The 24,745-nt window shown below is 50.2% G+C and overlaps 5 protein-coding genes and 2 long non-coding RNA genes across 7 annotated transcripts in view; 2 read left to right on the forward strand and 5 right to left on the reverse strand.

The window, feature by feature from the left end:
• The window catches only part of LOC139573040 (uncharacterized), a 145,303-nt gene that overhangs the window by 90,479 nt on the left and 30,079 nt on the right, over positions 1 to 24,745 (reverse strand). The gene's annotated exons all lie outside the window — the stretch shown is intronic.
• On the forward strand, positions 546 to 1,222 carry LOC139573039 (uncharacterized). The gene is made up of 2 exons (XR_011674531.1): positions 546 to 620; positions 1,100 to 1,222. It is a non-coding gene; the product is annotated as an uncharacterized lncRNA (long non-coding RNA).
• Positions 1,659 to 4,739, reverse strand: LOC139573037 (nascent polypeptide-associated complex subunit alpha, muscle-specific form-like; the record flags this gene model as incomplete). Its single annotated transcript, XM_071396015.1, has 1 exon — positions 1,659 to 4,739. A coding segment is annotated over one exon (2,955 nt), but the record flags the coding sequence as incomplete, so codon positions are not given.
• Positions 5,031 to 6,787, reverse strand: LOC139573038 (polysialoglycoprotein-like; the record flags this gene model as incomplete). The annotated part of the gene is made up of 5 exons (XM_071396017.1): positions 6,645 to 6,787; positions 6,403 to 6,468; positions 6,156 to 6,239; positions 5,839 to 6,019; positions 5,031 to 5,694 (listed from the first exon to the last, which is right to left on the reverse strand). Coding segments are annotated over exons 1-5 (1,095 nt in total), but the record flags the coding sequence as incomplete, so codon positions are not given.
• LOC139573041 (polysialoglycoprotein-like) lies at positions 12,089 to 13,873 on the reverse strand. The gene is made up of 4 exons (XM_071396020.1): positions 13,731 to 13,873; positions 13,489 to 13,554; positions 13,242 to 13,325; positions 12,089 to 13,105 (listed from the first exon to the last, which is right to left on the reverse strand). Exons 1-4 carry the CDS (start codon positions 13,828 to 13,830, stop codon positions 12,195 to 12,197), a joined length of 1,161 nt encoding a protein of 386 aa, XP_071252121.1. The 5' UTR covers positions 13,831 to 13,873; the 3' UTR covers positions 12,089 to 12,194.
• Positions 18,008 to 18,684, forward strand: LOC139573045 (uncharacterized). Its single transcript, XR_011674532.1, has 2 exons — positions 18,008 to 18,082; positions 18,562 to 18,684. It is a non-coding gene; the product is annotated as an uncharacterized lncRNA (long non-coding RNA).
• LOC139573044 (polysialoglycoprotein-like) lies at positions 19,121 to 22,885 on the reverse strand. Its single transcript, XM_071396024.1, has 5 exons — positions 22,743 to 22,885; positions 22,501 to 22,566; positions 22,254 to 22,337; positions 21,287 to 22,117; positions 19,121 to 20,101 (listed from the first exon to the last, which is right to left on the reverse strand). The coding sequence occupies exons 1-5, from the start codon at positions 22,840 to 22,842 to the stop codon at positions 19,227 to 19,229; spliced, it is 1,956 nt and encodes a 651-aa protein (XP_071252125.1). The 5' UTR covers positions 22,843 to 22,885; the 3' UTR covers positions 19,121 to 19,226.

A 24,745-nucleotide genomic window follows, 5' to 3' on the forward strand; every position in this document is an offset into this window, starting at 1 on the left:
TTTCTATTGTGTTATTGACTGTACGCTTGTTTATTCCATGTGTAACTCTGTGTTGTTGTTTGTGTCGCACTGCTTTGCTTTATCTTGGCCAGGTCGCAGTTGTAAATGAGAACTTGTTCTCAACTAGCTTACCTGGTTAAATAAAGGTGAAATAAACAAAAAATCCCAGAGGATCCCAGATGGCTAACAATAACATATCCTGACATAATGTAAACGTTATACATTAAGCGCTCTCCCTCAGTGACATTATTTAGTATATTTCATATTCTCAGAACCCAACAGTAGGTTTTAAGGTGTGGCTGCATGTTTGTCGTGGACGCATTGTCACTCTTGATGTTCTTTTTCCAGATTGCAGGTGAAACACCTTTAGATGTAAGTGCCAGTTGGTAACTTTCTCACACTTGCTTGTTTAAGGTATGGATGCAACACCCCAGTATGTCTGCAGGGGTTGGTCACTGAGATTTACCATGTTTCACATGCTACTAGACTAAACTTCCAAGTAAATATGTTACAAGTCTGAACTGGCCGTCCTTGTCTTTCCTCAACTAATTGAAACCTCAGGGACAGACATGCTAAACGACTTTGATGTCAGAGCTCCCATCAGCCCTCTACACCTCGCTGTGAGTAAAGCCTACCTGCTCCTGTAGTGGTCTCCATATGACAAATGGCACCCTATTCCCTACTTAGTACACTACTTTTGACCAGATCCTTATAGGCCCTGATCAAAAGTAGTTAACTACATAGGGAATAGGGTGCTATCTGGGATGCAGGCATGGTGTTGATTTTCCACAGGAAGTTGACTGTCCAGAGAGACTCACACACCAAATTCCTATCTATTCCTGATTAGTGTGAAATACATGCATATTCTACACAGTGATGATGATTTCCTTATTTTGCCATTTGAGTTAATAAACCTCAGAGGAGAAGTAGTGTTTGTTTCTCAATCCCACGCTTGGCAGGGACCTCAGATGTTGATGCTGTGCGGGAGCAAAAATGGGCTCCCGATTGAAAGACTCTGGTCTACTAGAGGTCTAGCACTGTATTTCTGTTCAGGCGTACCACAGGACATTGATTATATTAAGAGTGTATATCTAGTCAGGCGTACCACGGCCACCACCATGCTATGGAGGTCCTGGTTCAGTCTCTGCTGGATCTAGACGTGAGGGACAGCCTGAATTTAACCTGAAAGTTTGGATTAGAACTGGGATATGAAGACCAACCGCCAAAACGATGGGCTAATGATACGAGAGCTGGTTTTACATGTAAGCATTAACTAATAGGAAACCAAGTCAGTTACGAGAGAAGACACCCAGCAGAGTCATTTAAATGCAAGTTGACAACCGTGATATTAGTTAGCACTGACACCATTAAACCCAGATTCTAGCAACAGCCTCATATGTACAAATCCCAAACACTCAGCTCCACAACCATCAAGTTTAAATGAACTAGAACCCATTCCACATCATGTGATGCTACTAGCATAATTTGACCAAATGTAGCTTAAGTCAAATGGTAATTTAAGCTCAGGGGTCAAAGTAGACATATTGCTGATGCCAAAGCATGGTTATAATGCAAAATAAATGTTGACATTACCCCAGTCAGGTCATAGACCTCAACTCAAAGTAGGAACCGTCAAAACACTACTGAGGACACAAGTATTACAGTTAGCGTTTAATTGAGCCAAAACAAGAAAATGCAGTTACACACAACCTGGACTAGAGTACCCATGAACTCTTGCATGGACCCCGAGCACCATGTCCCACGTCAGATATCCATGTTTGTGGTCAACGGGGGCTGAGATGCAGAAGGCCAGTGGCAGCTGCCGAGGTAGCGTCGTCAGACGGGCCAGTGGCAGCTTCAGAGGTAGCGTCGTCAGACGGGCCAGTGGCAGCTTCAGGGGTAGCGTCGTCAGACGGGCCAGTGGCAGCTTCAGAGGTAGCGTCGTCAGACGGGCCAGTGGCAGCTTCAGAGGTAGCGTCGTCAGACGGGCCAGTGGCAGCTTCAGAGGTAGCGTCGTCAGACGGGCCAGTGGCAGCTTCAGAGGTAGCGTCGTCAGACGGGCCAGTGGCAGCTTCAGAGGTAGCGTCGTCAGACGGGCCAGTGGCAGCTTCAGAGGTAGCGTCGTCAGACGGGCCAGTGGCAGCTTCAGAGGTAGCGTCGTCAGACGGGCCAGTGGCAGCTTCAGAGGTAGCGTCGTCAGACGGGCCAGTGGCAGCTTCAGAGGTAGCGTCGTCAGACGGGCCAGTGGCAGCTTCAGAGGTAGCGTCGTCAGACGGGCCAGTGGCAGCTTCAGAGGTAGCGTCGTCAGACGGGCCAGTGGCAGCTTCAGAGGTAGCGTCGTCAGACGGGCCAGTGGCAGCTTCAGAGGTAGCGTCGTCAGACGGGCCAGTGGCAGCTTCAGAGGTAGCGTCGTCAGACGGGCCAGTGGCAGCTTCAGAGGTAGCGTCGTCAGACGGGCCAGTGGCAGCTTCAGAGGTAGCGTCGTCAGACGGGCCAGTGGCAGCTTCAGAGGTAGCGTCGTCAGACGGGCCAGTGGCAGCTTCAGAGGTAGCGTCGTCAGACGGGCCAGTGGCAGCTTCAGGGGTAGCGTCGTCAGACGGGCCAGTGGCAGCTTCAGGGGTAGCGTCGTCAGACGGGCCAGTGGCAGCTTCAGGGGTAGCGTCGTCAGACGGGCCAGTGGCAGCTTCAGGGGTAGCGTCGTCAGACGGGCCAGTGGCAGCTTCAGGGGTAGCGTCGTCAGACGGGCCAGTGGCAGCTTCAGAGGTAGCGTCGTCAGACGGGCCAGTGGCAGCTTCAGAGGTAGCGTCGTCAGACGGGCCAGTGGCAGCTTCAGAGGTAGCGTCGTCAGACGGGCCAGTGGCAGCTTCAGAGGTAGCGTCGTCAGACGGGCCAGTGGCAGCTTCAGGGGTAGCGTCGTCAGACGGGCCAGTGGCAGCTTCAGGGGTAGCGTCGTCAGACGGGCCAGTGGCAGCTTCAGGGGTAGCGTCGTCAGACGGGCCAGTGGCAGCTTCAGGGGTAGCGTCGTCAGACGGGCCAGTGGCAGCTTCAGGGGTAGCGTCGTCAGACGGGCCAGTGGCAGCTTCAGGGGTAGCGTCGTCAGACGGGCCAGTGGCAGCTTCAGGGGTAGCGTCGTCAGACGGGCCAGTGGCAGCTTCAGGGGTAGCGTCGTCAGACGGGCCAGTGGCAGCTTCAGGGGTAGCGTCGTCAGACGGGCCAGTGGCAGCTTCAGGGGTAGCGTCGTCAGACGGGCCAGTGGCAGCTTCAGGGGTAGCGTCGTCAGACGGGCCAGTGGCAGCTTCAGAGGTAGCGTCGTCAGACGGGCCAGTGGCAGCTTCAGAGGTAGCGTCGTCAGACGGGCCAGTGGCAGCTTCAGAGGTAGCGTCGTCAGACGGGCCAGTGGCAGCTTCAGAGGTAGCGTCGTCAGACGGGCCAGTGGCAGCTTCAGAGGTCGCGTCGTCAGACGGGCCAGTGGCAGCTTCAGAGGTCGCGTCGTCAGACGGGCCAGTGGCAGCTTCAGAGGTCGCGTCGTCAGACGGGCCAGTGGCAGCTTCAGAGGTCGCGTCGTCAGACGGGCCAGTGGCAGCTTCAGAGGTCGCGTCGTCAGACGGGCCAGTGGCAGCTTCAGAGGTCGCGTCGTCAGACGGGCCAGTGGCAGCTTCAGAGGTAGCGTCGTCAGACGGGCCAGTGGCAGCTTCAGAGGTAGCGTCGTCAGACGGGCCAGTGGCAGCTTCAGAGGTAGCGTCGTCAGACGGGCCAGTGGCAGCTTCAGGGGTAGCGTCGTCAGACGGGCCAGTGGCAGCTTCAGGGGTAGCGTCGTCAGACGGGCCAGTGGCAGCTTCAGGGGTAGCGTCGTCAGACGGGCCAGTGGCAGCTTCAGGGGTAGCGTCGTCAGACGGGCCAGTGGCAGCTTCAGGGGTAGCGTCGTCAGACGGGCCAGTGGCAGCTTCAGAGGTAGCGTCGTCAGACGGGCCAGTGGCAGCTTCAGAGGTAGCGTCGTCAGACGGGCCAGTGGCAGCTTCAGAGGTAGCGTCGTCAGACGGGCCAGTGGCAGCTTCAGAGGTAGCGTCGTCAGACGGGCCAGTGGCAGCTTCAGAGTTAGCGTCGTCAGACGGGCCAGTGGCAGCTTCAGAGGTAGCGTCGTCAGACGGGCCAGTGGCAGCTTCAGGGGTAGCGTCGTCAGACGGGCCAGTGGCAGCTTCAGGGGTAGCGTCGTCAGACGGGCCAGTGGCAGCTTCAGGGGTAGCGTCGTCAGACGGGCAAGTGGCAGCTTCAGGGGTAGCGTCGTCAGACGGGCCAGTGGCAGCTTCAGGGGTAGCGTCGTCAGACGGGCCAGTGGCAGCTTCAGGGGTAGCGTCGTCAGACGGGCCAGTGGCAGCTTCAGAGGTAGCGTCGTCAGACGGGCCAGTGGCAGCTTCAGGGGTAGCGTCGTCAGACGGGCCAGTGGCAGCTTCAGGGGTAGCGTCGTCAGACGGGCCAGTGGCAGCTTCAGGGGTAGCGTCGTCAGACGGGCCAGTGGCAGCTTCAGGGGTAGCGTCGTCAGACGGGCCAGTGGCAGCTTCAGGGGTAGCGTCGTCAGACGGGCCAGTGGCAGCTTCAGAGGTAGCGTCGTCAGACGGGCCAGTGGCAGCTTCAGGGGTAGCGTCGTCAGACGGGCCAGTGGCAGCTTCAGGGGTAGCGTCGTCAGACGGGCCAGTGGCAGCTTCAGGGGTAGCGTCGTCAGACGGGCCAGTGGCAGCTTCAGGGGTAGCGTCGTCAGACGGGCCAGTGGCAGCTTCAGGGGTAGCGTCGTCAGACGGGCCAGTGGCAGCTTCAGGGGTAGCGTCGTCAGACGGGCCAGTGGCAGCTTCAGGGGTAGCGTCGTCAGACGGGCCAGTGGCAGCTTCAGGGGTAGCGTCGTCAGACGGGCCAGTGGCAGCTTCAGGGGTAGCGTCGTCAGACGGGCCAGTGGCAGCTTCAGGGGTAGCGTCGTCAGACGGGCCAGTGGCAGCTTCAGGGGTAGCGTCGTCAGACGGGCCAGTGGCAGCTTCAGGGGTAGCGTCGTCAGACGGGCCAGTGGCAGCTTCAGGGGTAGCGTCGTCAGACGGGCCAGTGGCAGCTTCAGGGGTAGCGTCGTCAGACGGGCCAGTGGCAGCTTCAGGGGTAGCGTCGTCAGACGGGCCAGTGGCAGCTTCAGAGGTAGCGTCGTCAGACGGGCCAGTGGCAGCTTCAGAGGTAGCGTCGTCAGACGGGCCAGTGGCAGCTTCAGAGGTAGCGTCGTCAGACGGGCCAGTGGCAGCTTCAGAGGTAGCGTCGTCAGACGGGCCAGTGGCAGCTTCAGAGGTAGCGTCGTCAGACGGGCCAGTGGCAGCTTCAGGGGTAGCGTCGTCAGACGGGCCAGTGGCAGCTTCAGGGGTAGCGTCGTCAGACGGGCCAGTGGCAGCTTCAGGGGTAGCGTCGTCAGACGGGCCAGTGGCAGCTTCAGAGGTAGCGTCGTCAGACGGGCCAGTGGCAGCTTCAGAGGTAGCGTCGTCAGACGGGCCAGTGGCAGCTTCAGGGGTAGCGTCGTCAGACGGGCCAGTGGCAGCTTCAGGGGTAGCGTCGTCAGACGGGCCAGTGGCAGCTTCAGGGGTAGCGTCGTCAGACGGGCCAGTGGCAACTTCAGGGGTAGCGTCGTCAGACGGGCCAGTGGCAGCTTCAGAGGTAGCAGCTTCAGAGGTAGCGTCGTCAGACGGGCCAGTGGCAGCTTCAGAGGTAGCGTCGTCAGACGGGCCAGTGGCAGCTTCAGAGGTAGCGTCGTCAGACGGGCCAGTGGCAGCTTCAGAGGTAGCGTCGTCAGACGGGCCAGTGGCAGCTTCAGAGGTAGCGTCGTCAGACGGGCCAGTGGCAGCTTCAGAGGTAGCGTCGTCAGACGGGCCAGTGGCAGCGTCGTCAGACGGGCCAGCTTCAGAGGTAGCGTCGTCAGAGGACAGGGCATCATTTGCCGTAGAGCTACCATGGTTTGGAGAAGCTTGGGATTCTACTTCATTAGTCTCTAAATAGTCTAGAGAGAAAACAAAGGAACAGTTGGGTATTCTACAGCAACACAGCTGTTCTACACAGTCTAGGCCAAATTGCCATTCGAATGTTGAGCAACATGAACCCAACACAGATTTAAAAGTATATGTTTCAGGCCGTACCTTCTCTGTCTTGTTTAGCGTCAGACCCTATGGATCGGAGCAAGGCCAGGGCATGCACAATGGAGACGTCATTTGATGACAGCTCTGAAAAACGTAGGTTAAGGTACACAAGCAAAATGACCAAATCAAAGGGTTTGACAACATTATTTAGACAACTGAGTTACTCTATGGTGTTGAATGAGTGTCAAACACAGCAGCACCATAGACATAGTACAAAGCTAGAAGGGTTGTGGAAAGAAACACTTACCTCCAAGTCTCCTCTGCAGAGAGACTTGCTCTTGCTTCTGGGACTTTCCAACAGGGTAACAAGAAACTGAGGAGAAAGTGTTGACAGAAGTTGAGTTGACACAAAATAACTACATATTATTAGTGGTGAAGAATACAAGATGACCAATGCGGAAGAAACAGAAAGTCAAAATTGAATCTCCAACTTATAAAGTTAGGCATATTTCCCAAACAAATCCATTCAACCCAAATTAGTGAACCAACCTTTGACAACCCCCACAGTCAACACAACGAGCAGCAATTCTCTCACACCTCCCATGATCATGAGAATAGTCTGTGTTATCAACAGGTAATGTCTTCCCATGGCCTGTATGAGGCTTATATAGGCCACTAATGACCTTTTACCTGACAAACATGACTTAACGATCAATTAACATGCTTGATTGAGGTGTTACATTCAGATAGAAATAGACCATGTAGAACGTATGTTGATTCTTTGGTGGGCAGGCAATCTTTTCTACTCCATATATTGCATTTATATCTGTAATGTTTAACCCTAATGGTCTCAGCTCAGCAGTAGAAAGAAGTAGGCCTAATTATTTTAGGTGTAATCTTCAAAGATATTAGGGGGAAATAAACACTGTACCCAAATCCACTTTTTACAATGCTCCTGGGAAATGGGTAGGCCTCCACCATATAGTCCTTCACAGTTTTACAGCTGTGTTATATTCCTTTATTTACATAGATCACATACATAAATATATATGTTAGCTGTAGGTAGCTTTGGGATAAAATTCCCATATTGTATTGTTACTAACATAAATCATAATATATCATATTTCCCTCATTTGCTCTGTAGGAGGTTCGTCATATGAAGGACATTCAAGTGGATGTGACCCCTAACCTGCAATAGGGGCTCAGTGGGGTGACAGACATCCTGTAACGGATCTCCAAGCTAGTGTCTGAGGACCTGGAGGAGGCTGTGTCTACAGCTGTGGTTCAGGACAAGCATGGTAACCTACCCTAACCTCACTGTATGAAGGATTTCATTGTTATGGATAGTCATCTCCAATCTGTTCAAATATCACTGTTGTTGATAACACACATTACCAAAATTATTCACACTTGTCTTCCTATTTCCACATAATCTGTCATGGTTCCCCACCTTAACAGGGCATAAAACCAACCTCTCTTTATTGCTCTCTTTATTGCTAATACAACCAAATCCAACAGCGTTCGAGTATCTTAATGCTTTTCTTCTAACCCTGAATGGCAACTTTTTATCCTAGTACACAAGCATGTCATTTTATCCATCCACACCCACTCTACTGCCGCATGTCCACTGCGGCTGAGACTTTCACCCACTCGTTACAGGTATTAGCAGGTAACCAACCCCACCCGGGTCTTACCCCCTAGGACTTACCCTTTGCAGGTATCAACCTGTTGTGGTTTACCTTCCAGGACTTACCATATACCACAAAGCTACGACCGGTCATAATTACAATGGGACTACTGAATAAGCTCAGGCTTTCTAGGTCCGTACCCTATAATTGGTTCAGCGTACGACTCTCATCTCCCCAAGATGTCAGAATTAGTGATAACAGGTGTAGGAACTGTGCCTACCTTGTTTCTGTTTCACTGATTCAGAATCTCTAGTTCGACTGCAAATCGTGGTGAACCCTGCTCGCAGTGCCAACTGTTAGGTTCTAATTCTCAGAGTAAAAACTCGACGGACACTATGAAAGCTTTAACCAAGTTTATTCTTCCCAGAGGGTCAAGACAGCTGCATTAGACAAAAGACATATTCACACAAGCACTGATATTTAATCCTTTCTCCTATGCTGAGTCTACTCCTACACCTCTGAACAGCCAATGCATCTCTGTTGCTAGACAGAACCTTTGTGATATCTGTTCTTCCTCACTTCATCTGACCTGACCGCTACCCCAAAGTGCTCACTCCTCCCCAACTCAAGGCTGTCATGTTGATTGGTACCAGACTGTGTCTGGTAGATTTTTCAACCAGAAATTTGCATAGTGTAGCTCTAACTCCAAAAAGTTTTGGGACACTGTAAAGTCCATGGAGAACAAGAGCACCTCCTCCCAGCTGCCCACTGCATTGAGGCTAGGTAACACGGTCACCACCGATAAATCCATGATAATCGAAAATTTCAATAAGCATTTCTCTACGGCTGGCCATGTTTTCTTCCTGGCTACCCCAACTCCGGCCAACAGCTCCGCACACCCCGCAGCTACTTGCCCGAGCCTCCCCAGCTTCTCCTTCACCCAAATCCAGGTAGCAGATGTTCTGAAAGAGCTGCAAAAACTGGACCCGTACAAATCAGCTGGGCTCGACAATCTGGACCCTCTCTTTCTAAAATTATCCGCCGCCATTGTTGCAACCCCTATTACCAGTCTGTTCAACCTCTCTTTCGTATCGTCCGAGATCCCTAAAGATTGGAAAGCTGCCGCGGTCATCCCCCTCTTCAAAGGGGGTGACACTCTAGACCCAAACTGTTATAGACCTATATCCATCCTGCCCTGCCTTTCTAAAGTCTTCGAAAGCCAAGTTAATAAACAGATCACTGACCATTTCGAATCCCACCGTACCTTCTCCGCTATGCAATCCAGTTTCCGAGCTGGTCATGGGTGCACCTCAGCCACGCTCAAGGTACTAAACGATATCATAACCGCCATCGATAAAAGACAGTACTGTGCAGCCGTCTTCATCGACCTGGCCAAGGCTTTCGACTCTGTCAATCACCGTATTCTTATCGGCAGACTCAACAGCCTTGGTTTCTCAAATGACTGTCTCGCCTGGTTCACCAACTACTTCGCAGACAGAGTTCAGTGTGTCAAATTGGAAGGCCTGTTGTCCGGACCTCTGGCAGTCTCTATGGGAGTACCACAGGGTTCAATTCTCGGGCCGACACTTTTCTCTGTATATATCAACGATGTCACTCTTGCTGCGTGTGATTCCCTGATCCACCTCTACGCAGACGACAGCATTCTGTATACATCTGGCCCTTCTTTGGATACTGTGTTAACTAACCTCCAAACGAGCTTCAATGCCATACAACGCTCCTTCCGTGGCCTCCAACTGCTCTTAAACGCTAGTAAAACCAAATGCATGCTTTTCAACCGTTCGCTGCCCGCACCCGCCCGCCCGACTAGCATCACTACTCTGGACGGTTCTGACCTAGAATACGTGGACAACTAAAAAATACCTAGGTGTTTGGCTAGACTGTAAACTCTCCTTCCAGACTCATATCAAACATCTCCAATCCAAAATCAAATCTAGAAACAGCTTTCTATTTCGCAACAAAGCCTCCTTCACTCACGCCGCCAAACTTACCCTAGTAAAACTGACTATCCTACCAATCCTCGACTTTGGCGATGTCATCTACAAAATAGCTTCCAATACTCTACTCAGCAAACTGGATGCAGTCTATCACAGAGCCATCCGTGTTGTTACCAAAGCCCCTTATACCACCCACCACTACGACCTGTATGCTCTTGTCGGCTGGCCCTCGCTACATATTCGTCGCCAGACCCACTGGCTCCAGGTCATCTATAAGTCTATGCTAGGTAAAGCTCCGCCTTATCTCAGCTCACTGGTCACGATAACAACACCCACCCGTAGCACGCGCTCCAGCAGGTATATCTCACTGGTTATCCCCAAAGCCAACACCTCTTTTGGCCGCCTTTCCTTCCAGTTCTCTGCTGGCAGTGACTGGAACGAATTGCAAAAATCGCTGAAGCTGGAGACTTACATTTCACTCACTAACTTTAAATATCAGCTATCTGAGCAGCTAACCGATCACTGCAGCTATACATAGTTCATCTGTAAATAGCCCACCCCAATCTACCCACCTCATCCCCATATTGTTTTTATTTACTTTTCTGCTCTTTTGCACACCAGTATCACTACTTGCTCATCATCTGCTCATCTATCACTCCAGTGTTAGTCTGCAAAATGTTTATTACTTTGAAACTATGGCCTATTTATTGCCTTACCTCCTCACGCCATTTGCACACCTGTATAGACTTTCTTTTTTTCTATTGTGTTATTGACTGTACGCTTGTTTATTCCATGTGTAACTGTGTTGTTTGTGTCGCACTGCTTTGCTTTATCTTGGCCAGGTCGCAGTTGTAAATGAGAACTTGTTCTCAACTAGCTTACCTGGTTAAATAAAGGTGAAATAAACAAAAAATCCCAGAGGATCCCAGATGGCTAACAATAACATATCCTGACATAATGTAAACGTTATACATTAAGCGCTCTCCCTCAGTGACATGAATTAGTATATTTCATATTCTCAGAACCCAACAGTAGGTTTTAAGGTGTGGCTGCATGTTTGTCGTGGACGCATCGTCACTCTTGATGTTCTTTTTCCAGATTGCAAGTGAAACACCTTTAGATGTAAGTGCCAGTTGGTAACTTTCTCACACTTGCTTGTTTAAGGTATGGATGCAACACCCCAGTATGTCTGCAGGGGTTGGTCACTGAGATTTACCATGTTTCACATGCTACTAGACTAAACTTCCAAGTAAATATGTTACAAGTCTGAACTGGCCGTCCTTGTCTTTCCTCAACTAATTGAAACCTCAGGGACAGACATGCTAAACGACTTTGATGTCAGAGCTCCCATCAGCCCTCTCTACACCTCGCTGTGAGTAAAGCCTACCTGCTCCTGTAGTGGTCTCCATATGACAAATGGCACCCTATTCCCTACTTAGTACACTACTTTTGACCAGATCCTTATAGGCCCTGATCAAAAGTTGTTAACTACATAGGGAATAGGGTGCTATCTGGGATGCAGGCATGGTGTTGATTTTCCACAGGAAGTTGACTGTCCAGAGAGACTCACACACCAAATTCCTATCTATTCCTGATTAGTGTGAAATACATGCATATTCTACACAGTGATGATGATTTCCTTATTTTGCCATTTGAGTTAATAAACCTCAGAGGAGAAGTAGTGTTTGTTTCTCAATCCCACGCTTGGCAGGGACCTCAGATGTTGATGCTGTGCGGGAGCAAAAATGGGCTCCCGATTGAAAGACTCTGGTCTACTAGAGGTCTAGCACTGTATTTCTGTTCAGGCGTACCACAGGACATTGATTATATTAAGAGTGTATATCTAGTCAGGCGTACCACGGCCACCACCATGCTATGGAGGTCCTGGTTCAGTCTCTGCTGGATCTAGACGTGAGGGACAGCCTGAATTTAACCTGAAAGTTTGGATTAGAACTGGGATATGAAGACCAACCGCCAAAACGATGGGCTAATGATACGAGAGCTGGTTTTACATGTAAGCATTAACTAATAGGAAACCAAGTCAGTTACGAGAGAAGACACCCAGCAGAGTCATTTAAATGCAAGTTGACAACCGTGATATTAGTTAGCACTGACACCATTAAACCCAGATTCTAGCAACAGCCTCATATGTACAAATCCCAAACACTCAGCTCCACAACCATCAAGTTTAAATGAACTAGAACCCATTCCACATCATGTGATGCTACTAGCATAATTTGACCAAATGTAGCTTAAGTCAAATGGTAATTTAAGCTCAGGGGTCAAAGTAGACATATTGCTGATGCCAAAGCATGGTTATAATGCAAAATAAATGTTGACATTACCCCAGTCAGGTCATAGACCTCAACTCAAAGTAGGAACCGTCAAAACAATACTGAGGACACAAGTATTACAGTTAGCGTTTAATTGAGCCAAAACAAGAACATGCCGTTACACACAACCTGGACTAGAGTACCCATGAACTCTTGCATGGACCCCGAGCACCATGTCCCACGTCAGATATCCATGTTTGTGGTCAACGGGGGCTGAGATGCAGAAGTAAGGCCAGTGGCAGCTGCCGAGGTAGCGTCGTCAGACGGGCCAGTGGCAGCTTCAGAGGTAGCGTCGTCAGACGGGCCAGTGGCAGCTTCAGGGGTAGCGTCGTCAGACGGGCCAGTGGCAGCTTCAGGGGTAGCGTCGTCAGACGGGCCAGTGGCAGCTTCAGGGGTAGCGTCGTCAGACGGGCCAGTGGCAGCTTCAGGGGTAGCGTCGTCAGACGGGCCAGTGGCAGCTTCAGAGGTAGCGTCGTCAGACGGGCCAGTGGCAGCTTCAGAGGTAGCGTCGTCAGACGGGCCAGTGGCAGCTTCAGAGGTCGCGTCGTCAGACGGGCCAGTGGCAGCTTCAGAGGTAGCGTCGTCAGACGGGCCAGTGGCAGCTTCAGAGGTAGCGTCGTCAGACGGGCCAGTGGCAGCTTCAGAGGTAGCGTCGTCAGACGGGCCAGTGGCAGCTTCAGAGGTAGCGTCGTCAGACGGGCCAGTGGCAGCTTCAGAGGTAGCGTCGTCAGACGGGCCAGTGGCAGCTTCAGAGGTAGCGTCGTCAGACGGGCCAGTGGCAGCTTCAGAGGTAGCAGCTTCAGAGGTAGCGTCGTCAGACGGGCCAGTGGCAGCTTCAGAGGTAGCGTCGTCAGACGGGCCAGTGGCAGCTTCAGAGGTAGCGTCGTCAGACGGGCCAGTGGCAGCTTCAGAGGTAGCGTCGTCAGACGGGCCAGTGGCAGCTTCAGAGGTAGCGTCGTCAGACGGGCCAGTGGCAGCGTCGTCAGACGGGCCAGCTTCAGAGGTAGCGTCGTCAGAGGACAGGGCATCATTTGCCGTAGAGCTACCATGGTTTGGAGAAGCTTGGGATTCTACTTCATTAGTCTCTAAATAGTCTAGAGAGAAAACAAAGGAACAGTTGGGTATTCTACAGCAACACAGCTGTTCTACACAGTCTAGGCCAAATTGCCATTCGAATGTTGAGCAACATGAACCCAACACAGATTTAAAAGTATATGTTTCAGGCCGTACCTTCTCTGTCTTGTTTAGCGTCAGACCCTATGGATCGGAGCAAGGCCAGGGCATGCACAATGGAGACGTCATTTGATGACAGCTCTGAAAAACGTAGGTTAAGGTACACAAGCAAAATGACCAAATCAAAGGGTTTGACAACATTATTTAGACAACTGAGTTACTCTATGGTGTTGAATGAGTGTCAAACACAGCAGCACCATAGACATAGTACAAAGCTAGAAGGGTTGTGGAAAGAAACACTTACCTCCAAGTCTCCTCTGCAGAGAGACTTGCTCTTGCTTCTGGGACTTTCCAACAGGGTAACAAGAAACTGAGGAGAAAGTGTTGACAGAAGTTGAGTTGACACAAAATAACTACATATTATTAGTGGTGAAGAATACAAGATGACCAATGCGGAAGAAACAGAAAGTCAAAATTGAATCTCCAACTTATAAAGTTAGGCATATTTCCCAAACAAATCCATTCAACCCAAATTAGTGAACCAACCTTTGACAACCCCCACAGTCAACACAACGAGCAGCAATTCTCTCACACCTCCCATGATCATGAGAATAGTCTGTGTTATCAACAGGTAATGTCTTCCCATGGCCTGTATGAGGCTTATATAGGCCACTAATGACCTTTTACCTGACAAACATGACTTAACGATCAATTAACATGCTTGATTGAGGTGTTACATTCAGATAGAAATAGACCATGTAGAACGTATGTTGATTCTTTGGTGGGCAGGCAATCTTTTCTACTCCATATATTGCATTTATATCTGTAATGTTTAACCCTAATGGTCTCAGCTCAGCAGTAGAAAGAAGTAGGCCTAATTATTTTAGGTGTAATCTTCAAAGATATTAGGGGGAAATAAACACTGTACCCAAATCCACTTTTTACAATGCTCCTGGGAAATGGGTAGGCCTCCACCATATAGTCCTTCACAGTTTTACAGCTGTGTTATATTCCTTTATTTACATAGATCACATACATAAATATATATGTTAGCTGTAGGTAGCTTTGGGATAAAATTCCCATATTGTATTGTTACTAACATAAATCATAATATATCATATTTCCCTCATTTGCTCTGTAGGAGGTTCGTCATATGAAGGACATTCAAGTGGATGTGACCCCTAACCTGCAATAGGGGCTCAGTGGGGTGACAGACATCCTGTAACGGATCTCCAAGCTAGTGTCTGAGGACCTGGAGGAGGCTGTGTCTACAGCTGTGGTTCAGGACAAGCATGGTAACCTACCCTAACCTCACTGTATGAAGGATTTCATTGTTATGGATAGTCATCTCCAATCTGTTCAAATATCACTGTTGTTGATAACACACATTACCAAAATTATTCACACTTGTCTTCCTATTTCCACATAATCTGTCATGGTTCCCCACCTTAACAGGGCATAAAACCAACCTCTCTTTATTGCTCTCTTTATTGCTAATACAACCAAATCCAACAGCGTTCGAGTATCTTAATGCTTTTCTTCTAACCCTGAATGGCAACTTTTTATCCTAGTACACAAGCATGTCATTTTATCCATCCACACCCACTCTACTGCCGCATGTCCACTGCGGCTGAGACTTTCACCCACTCGTTACAGGTATTAGCAGGTAACCAACCCCACCCGGGTCTTACCCCCTAGGACTTACCCTTTGCAGGTATCAACCTGTTGTGGTTTACCTTCCAGGACTTACCATATACCACAAAGCTACGACCGGTCATAATTACAATGGGACTACTGAATAAGCTCAGGCTTTCTAGGTCCGTACCCTATAATTGGTTCAGCGTACGACTCTCATCTCCCCAAGATGTCAGAATTAGTGATAACAGGTGTAGGAACTGTGCCTACCTTGTTTCTGTTTCACTGATTCAGAATCTCTAGTTCGACTGCAAATCGTGGTGAAACTCGACGGACACTATGAAAGCTTTAACCAAGTTTATTCTTCCCAGAGGGTCAAGACAGCTGCATTAGACAAAAGACATATTCACACAAGCACTGATATTTAATCCTTTCTCCTATGCTGAGTCTACTCCTACACCTCTGAACAGCCAATGCATCTCTGTTGCTAGACAGAACCTTAGTAATATCTGTTCTTCCTCACTTCATCTGACCTGACCGCTACCCCAAAGTGCTCACTCCTCCCCAACTCAAGGCTGTCATGTTGATTGGTACCAGACTGTGTCTGGTAGATTTTTCAACCAGAAATTTGCATAGTGTAGCTCTAACTCCAAAAAGTTTTGGGACACTGTAAAGTCCATGGAGAACAAGAGCACCTCCTCCCAGCTGCCCACTGCATTGAGGCTAGGTAACACGGTCACCACCGATAAATCCATGATAATCGAAAATTTCAATAAGCATTTCTCTACGGCTGGCCATGTTTTCTTCCTGGCTACCCCAACTCCGGCCAACAGCTCCGCACACCCCGCAGCTACTTGCCCGAGCCTCCCCAGCTTCTCCTTCACCCAAATCCAGGTAGCAGATGTTCTGAAAGAGCTGCAAAAACTGGACCCGTACAAATCAGCTGGGCTAGACAATCTGGACCCTCTCTTTCTAAAATTATCCGCCGCCATTGTTGCAACCCCTATTACCAGTCTGTTCAACCTCTCTTTCGTATCGTCCGAGATCCCTAAAGATTGGAAAGCTGCCGCGGTCATCCCCCTCTTCAAAGGGGGTGACACTCTAGACCCAAACTGTTATAGACCTATATCCATCCTGCCCTGCCTTTCTAAAGTCTTCGAAAGCCAAGTTAATAAACAGATCACTGACCATTTCGAATCCCACCGTACCTTCTCCGCTGTGCAATCCAGTTTCCGAGCTGGTCATGGGTGCACCTCAGCCACGCTCAAGGTACTAAACGATATCATAACCGCCATCGATAAAAGACAGTACTGTGCAGCCGTCTTCATCGACCTGGCCAAGGCTTTCGACTCTGTCAATCACCGTATTCTTATCGGCAGACTCAACAGCCTTGGTTTCTCAAATGACTGTCTCGCCTGGTTCACCAACTACTTCGCAGACAGAGTTCAGTGTGTCAAATTGGAAGGCCTGTTGTCCGGACCTCTGGCAGTCTCTATGGGAGTACCACAGGGTTCAATTCTCGGGCCGACACTTTTCTCTGTATATATCAACGATGTCACTCTTGCTGCGTGTGATTCCCTGATCCACCTCTACGCAGACGACAGCATTCTGTATACATCTGGCCCTTCTTTGGACACTGTGTTAACTAACCTCCAAACGAGCTTCAATGCCATACAACGCTCCTTCCGTGGCCTCCAACTGCTCTTAAACGCTAGTAAAACCAAATGCATGCTTTTCAACCGTTCGCTGGCCGCACCCGCCCGCCCGACTAGCATCACTACTCTGGACGGTTCTGACCTAGAATACGTGGACAACTAAAAAATACCTAGGTGTTTGGCTAGACTGTAAACTCTCCTTCCAGACTCATATCAAACATCTCCAATCCAAAATCAAATCTAGAAACAGCTTTCTATTTCGCAACAAAGCCTCCTTCACTCACGCCGCCAAACTTACCCTAGTAAAACTGACTATCCTACCAATCCTCGACTTTGGCGATGTCATCTACAAAATAGCTTCCAATACTCTACTCAGCAAACTGGATGCAGTCTATCACAGAGCCATCCGTGTTGTTACCAAAGCCCCTTATACCACCCACCACTACGACCTGTATGCTCTTGTCGGCTGGCCCTCGCTACATATTCGTCGCCAGACCCACTGGCTCCAGGTCATCTATAAGTCTATGCTAGGTAAAGCTCCGCCTTATCTCAGCTCACTGGTCACGATAACACCCACCCGTAGCACGCGCTCCAGCAGGTATATCTCACTGGTTATCCCCAAAGCCAACACCTCTTTTGGCCGCCTTTCCTTCCAGTTCTCTGCTGCCAGTGACTGGAACGAATTGCAAAAATCGCTGAAGCTGGAGACTTACATTTCACTCACTAACTTTAAATATCAGCTATCTGAGCAGCTAACCGATCACTGCAGCTATACATAGTTCATCTGTAAATAGCCCACCTCAATCTACCCACCTCATCCCCATATTGTTTTTATTTACTTTTCTGCACACCAGTATCACTACTTGCTCATCATCTGCTCATCTATCACTCCAGTGTTAGTCTGAAAAATGTTTATTACTTTGAAACTATGGCCTATTTATTGCCTTACCTCCTCACGCCATTTGCACACCTGTATAGACTTTCTTTTTTTCTATTGTGTTATTGACTGTACGCTTGTTTATTCCATGTGTAACTCTGTGTTGTTGTTTGTGTCGCACTGCTTTGCTTTATCTTGGCCAGGTCGCAGTTGTAAATGAGAACTTGTTCTCAACTAGCTTACCTGGTTAAATAAAGGTGAAATAAACAAAAAATCCCAGAGGATCCCAGATGGCTAACAATAACATATCCTGACATAATGTAAACGTTATACATTAAGCGCTCTCCCTCAGTGACATGAATTAGTATATTTCATATTCTCAGAACCCAACAGTAGGTTTTAAGGTGTGGCTGCATGTTTGTCGTGGACGCATTGTCACTCTTGATGTTCTTTTTCCAGATTGCAGGTGAAACACCTTTAGATGTAAGTGCCAGTTGGTAACTTTCTCACACTTGCTTGTTTAAGGTATGGATGCAACACCCCAGTATGTCTGCAGGGGTTGGTCACTGAGATTTACCATGTTTCACATGCTACTAGACTAAACTTCCAAGTAAATATGTTACAAGTCTGAACTGGCCGTCCTTGTCTTTCCTCAACTAATTGAAACCTCAGGGACAGACATGCTAAACGACTTTGATGTCAGAGCTCCCATCAGCCCTCTACACCTCGCTGTGAGTAAAGCCTACCTGCTCCTGTAGTGGTCTCCATATGACAAATGGCACCCTATTCCCTACTTAGTACACTACTTTTGACCAGATCCTTATAGGCCCTGATCAAAAGTAGTTAACTACATAGGGAATAGGGTGCTATCTGGGATGCAGGCATGGTGTTGATTTTCCACAGGAAGTTGACTGTCCAGAGAGACTCACACACCAAATTCCTATCTATTCCTGATTAGTGTGAAATACATGCATATTCTACACAGTGATGATGATTTCCTTATTTTGCCATTTGAGTTAATAAACCTCAGAGGAGAAGTAGTGTTTGTTTCTCAATCCCACGCTTGGCAGGGACCTCAGATGTTGATGCTGTGCGGGAGCAAAAATGGGCTCCCGATTGAAAGACTCTGGTCTACTAGAGGTCTAGCACTGTATTTCTGTTCAGGCGTACCACAGGACATTGATTATATTAAGAGTGTATATCTAGTCAGGCGTACCACGGCCACCACCATGCTATGGAGGTCCTGGTTCAGTCTCTGCTGGATCTAGACGTGAGGGACAGCCTGAATTTAACCTGAAAGTTTGGATTAGAACTGGGATATGAAGACCAACCGCCAAAACGATGGGCTAATGATACGAGAGCTGGTTTTACATGTAAGCATTAACTAATAGGAAACCAAGTCAGTTACGAGAGAAGACACCCAGCAGAGTCATTTAAATGCAAGTTGACAACCGTGATATTAGTTAGCACTGACACCATTAAACCCAGATTCTAGCAACAGCCTCATATGTACAAATCCCAAACACTCAGCTCCACAACCATCAAGTTTAAATGAACTAGAACCCATTCCACATCATGTGATGCTACTAGCATAATTTGACCAAATGTAGCTTAAGTCAAATGGTAATTTAAGCTCAGGGGTCAAAGTAGACATATTGCTGATGCCAAAGCATGGTTATAATGCAAAATAAATGTTGACATTACCCCAGTCAGGTCATAGACCTCAACTCAAAGTAGGAACCGTCAAAACAATACTGAGGACACAAGTATTACAGTTAGCGTTTAATTGAGCCAAAACAAGAACATGCCGTTACACACAACCTGGACTAGAGTACCCATGAACTCTTGCATGGACCCCGAGCACCATGTCCCACGTCAGATATCCATGTTTGTGGTCAACGGGGGCTGAGATGCAGAAGTAAGGCCAGTGGCAGCTGCCGAGGTAGCGTCGTCAGACGGGCCAGTGGCAGCTTCAGAGGTAGCGTCGTCAGACGGGCCAGTGGCAGCTTCAGAGGTAGCGTCGTCAGACGGGCCAGTGGCAGCTTCAGAGGTAGCGTCGTCAGACGGGCCAGTGGCAGCTTCAGAGGTAGCGTCGTCAGACGGGCCAGTGGCAGCTTCAGAGGTAGCGTCGTCAGACGGGCCAGTGGCAGCTTCAGAGGTAGCGTCGTCAGACGGGCCAGTGGCAGCTTCAGAGGTAGCGTCGTCAGACGGGCCAGTGGCAGCTTCAGAGGTAGCGTCGTCAGACGGGCCAGTGGCAGCTTCAGAGGTAGCGTCGTCAGACGGGCCAGTGGCAGCTTCAGAGGTAGCGTCGTCAGACGGGCCAGTGGCAGCTTCAGAGGTAGCGTCGTCAGACGGGCCAGTGGCAGCTTCAGAGGTAGCGTCGTCAGACGGGCCAGTGGCAGCTTCAGAGGTAGCGTCGTCAGACGGGCCAGTGGCAGCTTCAGAGGTAGCGTCGTCAGACGGGCCAGTGGCAGCTTCAGAGGTAGCGTCGTCAGACGGGCCAGTGGCAGCTTCAGAGGTAGCGTCGTCAGACGGGCCAGTGGCAGCTTCAGAGGTAGCGTCGTCAGACGGGCCAGTGGCAGCTTCAGAGGTAGCGTCGTCAGACGGGCCAGTGGCAGCTTCAGAGGTAGCGTCGTCAGACGGGCCAGTGGCAGCTTCAGAGGTAGCGTCGTCAGACGGGCCAGTGGCAGCTTCAGAGGTAGCGTCGTCAGACGGGCCAGTGGCAGCTTCAGAGGTAGCGTCGTCAGACGGGCCAGTGGCAGCTTCAGGGGTAGCGTCGTCAGACGGGCCAGTGGCAGCTTCAGGGGTAGCGTCGTCAGACGGGCCAGTGGCAGCTTCAGGGGTAGCGTCGTCAGACGGGCCAGTGGCAGCTTCAGGGGTAGCGTCGTCAGACGGGCCAGTGGCAGCTTCAGGGGTAGCGTCGTCAGACGGGCCAGTGGCAGCTTCAGGGGTAGCGTCGTCAGACGGGCCAGTGGCAGCTTCAGGGGTAGCGTCGTCAGACGGGCCAGTGGCAGCTTCAGGGGTAGCGTCGTCAGACGGGCCAGTGGCAGCTTCAGGGGTAGCGTCGTCAGACGGGCCAGTGGCAGCTTCAGGGGTAGCGTCGTCAGACGGGCCAGTGGCAGCTTCAGGGGTAGCGTCGTCAGACGGGCCAGTGGCAGCTTCAGGGGTAGCGTCGTCAGACGGGCCAGTGGCAGCTTCAGGGGTAGCGTCGTCAGACGGGCCAGTGGCAGCTTCAGGGGTAGCGTCGTCAGACGGGCCAGTGGCAGCTTCAGGGGTAGCGTCGTCAGACGGGCCAGTGGCAGCTTCAGGGGTAGCGTCGTCAGACGGGCCAGTGGCAGCTTCAGGGGTAGCGTCGTCAGACGGGCCAGTGGCAGCTTCAGGGGTAGCGTCGTCAGACGGGCCAGTGGCAGCTTCAGGGGTAGCGTCGTCAGACGGGCCAGTGGCAGCTTCAGGGGTAGCGTCGTCAGACGGGCCAGTGGCAGCTTCAGGGGTAGCGTCGTCAGACGGGCCAGTGGCAGCTTCAGAGGTAGCGTCGTCAGACGGGCCAGTGGCAGCTTCAGGGGTAGCGTCGTCAGACGGGCCAGTGGCAGCTTCAGGGGTAGCGTCGTCAGACGGGCCAGTGGCAGCTTCAGGGGTAGCGTCGTCAGACGGGCCAGTGGCAGCTTCAGGGGTAGCGTCGTCAGACGGGCCAGTGGCAGCTTCAGGGGTAGCGTCGTCAGACGGGCCAGTGGCAGCTTCAGGGGTAGCGTCGTCAGACGGGCCAGTGGCAGCTTCAGGGGTAGCGTCGTCAGACGGGCCAGTGGCAGCTTCAGGGGTAGCGTCGTCAGACGGGCCAGTGGCAGCTTCAGGGGTAGCGTCGTCAGACGGGCCAGTGGCAGCTTCAGGGGTAGCGTCGTCAGACGGGCCAGTGGCAGCTTCAGGGGTAGCGTCGTCAGACGGGCCAGTGGCAGCTTCAGAGGTAGCGTCGTCAGACGGGCCAGTGGCAGCTTCAGAGGTAGCGTCGTCAGACGGGCCAGTGGCAGCTTCAGAGGTAGCGTCGTCAGACGGGCCAGTGGCAGCTTCAGAGGTAGCGTCGTCAGACGGGCCAGTGGCAGCTTCAGAGGTAGCGTCGTCAGACGGGCCAGTGGCAGCTTCAGAGGTCGCGTCGTCAGACGGGCCAGTGGCAGCTTCAGAGGTAGCGTCGTCAGACGGGCCAGTGGCAGCTTCAGGGGTAGCGTCGTCAGACGGGCCAGTGGCAGCTTCAGAGGTAGCGTCGTCAGACGGGCCAGTGGCAGCTTCAGAGGTAGCGTCGTCAGACGGGCCAGTGGCAGCTTCAGAGGTAGCGTCGTCAGACGGGCCAGTGGCAGCTTCAGAGGTAGCGTCGTCAGACGGGCCAGTGGCAGCTTCAGGGGTAGCGTCGTCAGACGGGCCAGTGGCAGCTTCAGGGGTAGCGTCGTCAGACGGGCCAGTGGCAGCTTCAGGGGTAGCGTCGTCAGACGGGCCAGTGGCAACTTCAGGGGTAGCGTCGTCAGACGGGCCAGTGGCAGCTTCAGAGGTAGCAGCTTCAGAGGTAGCGTCGTCAGACGGGCCAGTGGCAGCTTCAGAGGTAGCGTCGTCAGACGGGCCAGTGGCAGCTTCAGAGGTAGCGTCGTCAGACGGGCCAGTGGCAGCGTCGTCAGACGGGCCAGCTTCAGAGGTAGCGTCGTCAGAGGACAGGGCATCATTTGCCGTAGAGCTACCATGGTTTGGAGAAGCTTGGGATTCTACTTCATTAGTCTCTAAATAGTCTAGAGAGAAAACAAAGGAACAGTTGGGTATTCTACAGCAACACAGCTGTTCTACACAGTCTAGGCCAAATTGCCATTCGAATGTTGAGCAACATGAACCCAACACAGATTTAAAAGTATATGTTTCAGGCCGTACCTTCTCTGTCTTGTTTAGCGTCAGACCCTATGGATCGGAGCAAGGCCAGGGCATGCACAATGGAGACGTCATTTGATGACAGCTCTGAAAAACGTAGGTTAAGGTACACAAGCAAAATGACCAAATCAAAGGGTTTGACAACATTATTTAGACAACTGAGTTACTCTATGGTGTTGAATGAGTGTCAAACACAGCAGCACCATAGACATAGTACAAAGCTAGAAGGGTTGTGGAAAGAAACACTTACCTCCAAGTCTCCTCTGCAGAGAGACTTGCTCTTGCTTCTGGGACTTTCCAACAGGGTAACAAGAAACTGAGGAGAAAGTGTTGACAGAAGTTGAGTTGACACAAAATAACTACATATTATTAGTGGTGAAGAATACAAGATGACCAATGCGGAAGAAACAGAAAGTCAAAATTGAATCTCCAACTTATAAAGTTAGGCATATTTCCCAAACAAATCCATTCAACCCAAATTAGTGAACCAACCTTTGACAACCCCCACAGTCAACACAACGAGCAGCAATTCTCTCACACCTCCCATGATCATGAGAATAGTCTGTGTTATCAACAGGTAATGTCTTCCCATGGCCTGTATGAGGCTTATATAGGCCACTAATGACCTTTTACCTGACAAACATGACTTAACGATCAATTAACATGCTTGATTGAGGTGTTACATTCAGATAGAAATAGACCATGTAGAACGTATGTTGATTCTTTGGTGGGCAGGCAATCTTTTCTACTCCATATATTGCATTTATATCTGTAATGTTTAACCCTAATGGTCTCAGCTCAGCAGTAGAAAGAAGTAGGCCTAATTATTTTAGGTGTAATCTTCAAAGATATTAGGGGGAAATAAACACTGTACCCAACTCCACTTTTTACAATGCTCCTGGGAAATGGGTAGGCCTCCACCATATAGTCCTTCACAGTTTTACAGCTGTGTTATATTCCTTTATTTACATAGATCACATACATAAATATATATGTTAGCTGTAGGTAGCTTTGGGATAAAATTCCCATATTGTATTGTTACTAACATAAATCATAATATATCATATTTCCCTCATTTGCTCTGTAGGAGGTTCGTCATATGAAGGACATTCAAGTGGATGTGACCCCTAACCTGCAATAGGGGCTCAGTGGGGTGACAGACATCCTGTAACGGATCTCCAAGCTAGTGTCTGAGGACCTGGAGGAGGCTGTGTCTACAGCTGTGGTTCAGGACAAGCATGGTAACCTACCCTAACCTCACTGTATGAAGGATTTCATTGTTATGGATAGTCATCTCCAATCTGTTCAAATATCACTGTTGTTGATAACACACATTACCAAAATTATTCACACTTGTCTTCCTATTTCCACATAATCTGTCATGGTTCCCCACCTTAACAGGGCATAAAACCAACCTCTCTTTATTGCTCTCTTTATTGCTAATACAACCAAATCCAACAGCGTTCGAGTATCTTAATGCTTTTCTTCTAACCCTGAATGGCAACTTTTTATCCTAGTACACAAGCATGTCATTTTATCCATCCACACCCACTCTACTGCCGCATGTCCACTGCGGCTGAGACTTTCACCCACTCGTTACAGGTATTAGCAGGTAACCAACCCCACCCGGGTCTTACCCCCTAGGACTTACCCTTTGCAGGTATCAACCTGTTGTGGTTTACCTTCCAGGACTTACCATATACCACAAAGCTACGACCGGTCATAATTACAATGGGACTACTGAATAAGCTCAGGCTTTCTAGGTCCGTACCCTATAATTGGTTCAGCGTACGACTCTCATCTCCCCAAGATGTCAGAATTAGTGATAACAGGTGTAGGAACTGTGCCTACCTTGTTTCTGTTTCACTGATTCAGAATCTCTAGTTCGACTGCAAATCGTGGTGAAACTCGACGGACACTATGAAAGCTTTAACCAAGTTTATTCTTCCCAGAGGGTCAAGACAGCTGCATTAGACAAAAGACATATTCACACAAGCACTGATATTTAATCCTTTCTCCTATGCTGAGTCTACTCCTACACCTCTGAACAGCCAATGCATCTCTGTTGCTAGACAGAACCTTAGTAATATCTGTTCTTCCTCACTTCATCTGACCTGACCGCTACCCCAAAGTGCTCACTCCTCCCCAACTCAAGGCTGTCATGTTGATTGGTACCAGACTGTGTCTGGTAGATTTTTCAACCAGAAATTTGCATAGTGTAGCTCTAACTCCAAAAAGTTTTGGGACACTGTAAAGTCCATGGAGAACAAGAGCACCTCCTCCCAGCTGCCCACTGCATTGAGGCTAGGTAACACGGTCACCACCGATAAATCCATGATAATCGAAAATTTCAATAAGCATTTCTCTACGGCTGGCCATGTTTTCTTCCTGGCTACCCCAACTCCGGCCAACAGCTCCGCACACCCCGCAGCTACTTGCCCGAGCCTCCCCAGCTTCTCCTTCACCCAAATCCAGGTAGCAGATGTTCTGAAAGA

The sequence above is a fragment of the Salvelinus alpinus genome, chromosome 4 (assembly GCF_045679555.1).
Source record: "Salvelinus alpinus chromosome 4, SLU_Salpinus.1, whole genome shotgun sequence".
Taxonomy (NCBI): domain Eukaryota; kingdom Metazoa; phylum Chordata; class Actinopteri; order Salmoniformes; family Salmonidae; genus Salvelinus; species Salvelinus alpinus.

Bases quoted from the DNA above. Each gene is read 5' to 3' on its own strand.
- LOC139573044 (XM_071396024.1), bottom strand. From the start codon at position 22,842: ATGGGAAGACATTACCTGTTGATAACACAGACTATTCTCATGATCATG. The intron at 22,338-22,500 runs GTAAGTGTTTCT...TACGTTTTTCAG, and splicing joins TCTGCAGAGGAGACTTGGAG to AGCTGTCATCAAATGACGTC. The intron at 22,118-22,253 runs GTACGGCCTGAA...TTTTCTCTCTAG, and splicing joins CGCTAAACAAGACAGAGAAG to ACTATTTAGAGACTAATGAA.
- LOC139573041 (XM_071396020.1), bottom strand. From the start codon at position 13,830: ATGGGAAGACATTACCTGTTGATAACACAGACTATTCTCATGATCATG. The intron at 13,326-13,488 runs GTAAGTGTTTCT...TACGTTTTTCAG, and splicing joins TCTGCAGAGGAGACTTGGAG to AGCTGTCATCAAATGACGTC. The intron at 13,106-13,241 runs GTACGGCCTGAA...TTTTCTCTCTAG, and splicing joins CGCTAAACAAGACAGAGAAG to ACTATTTAGAGACTAATGAA.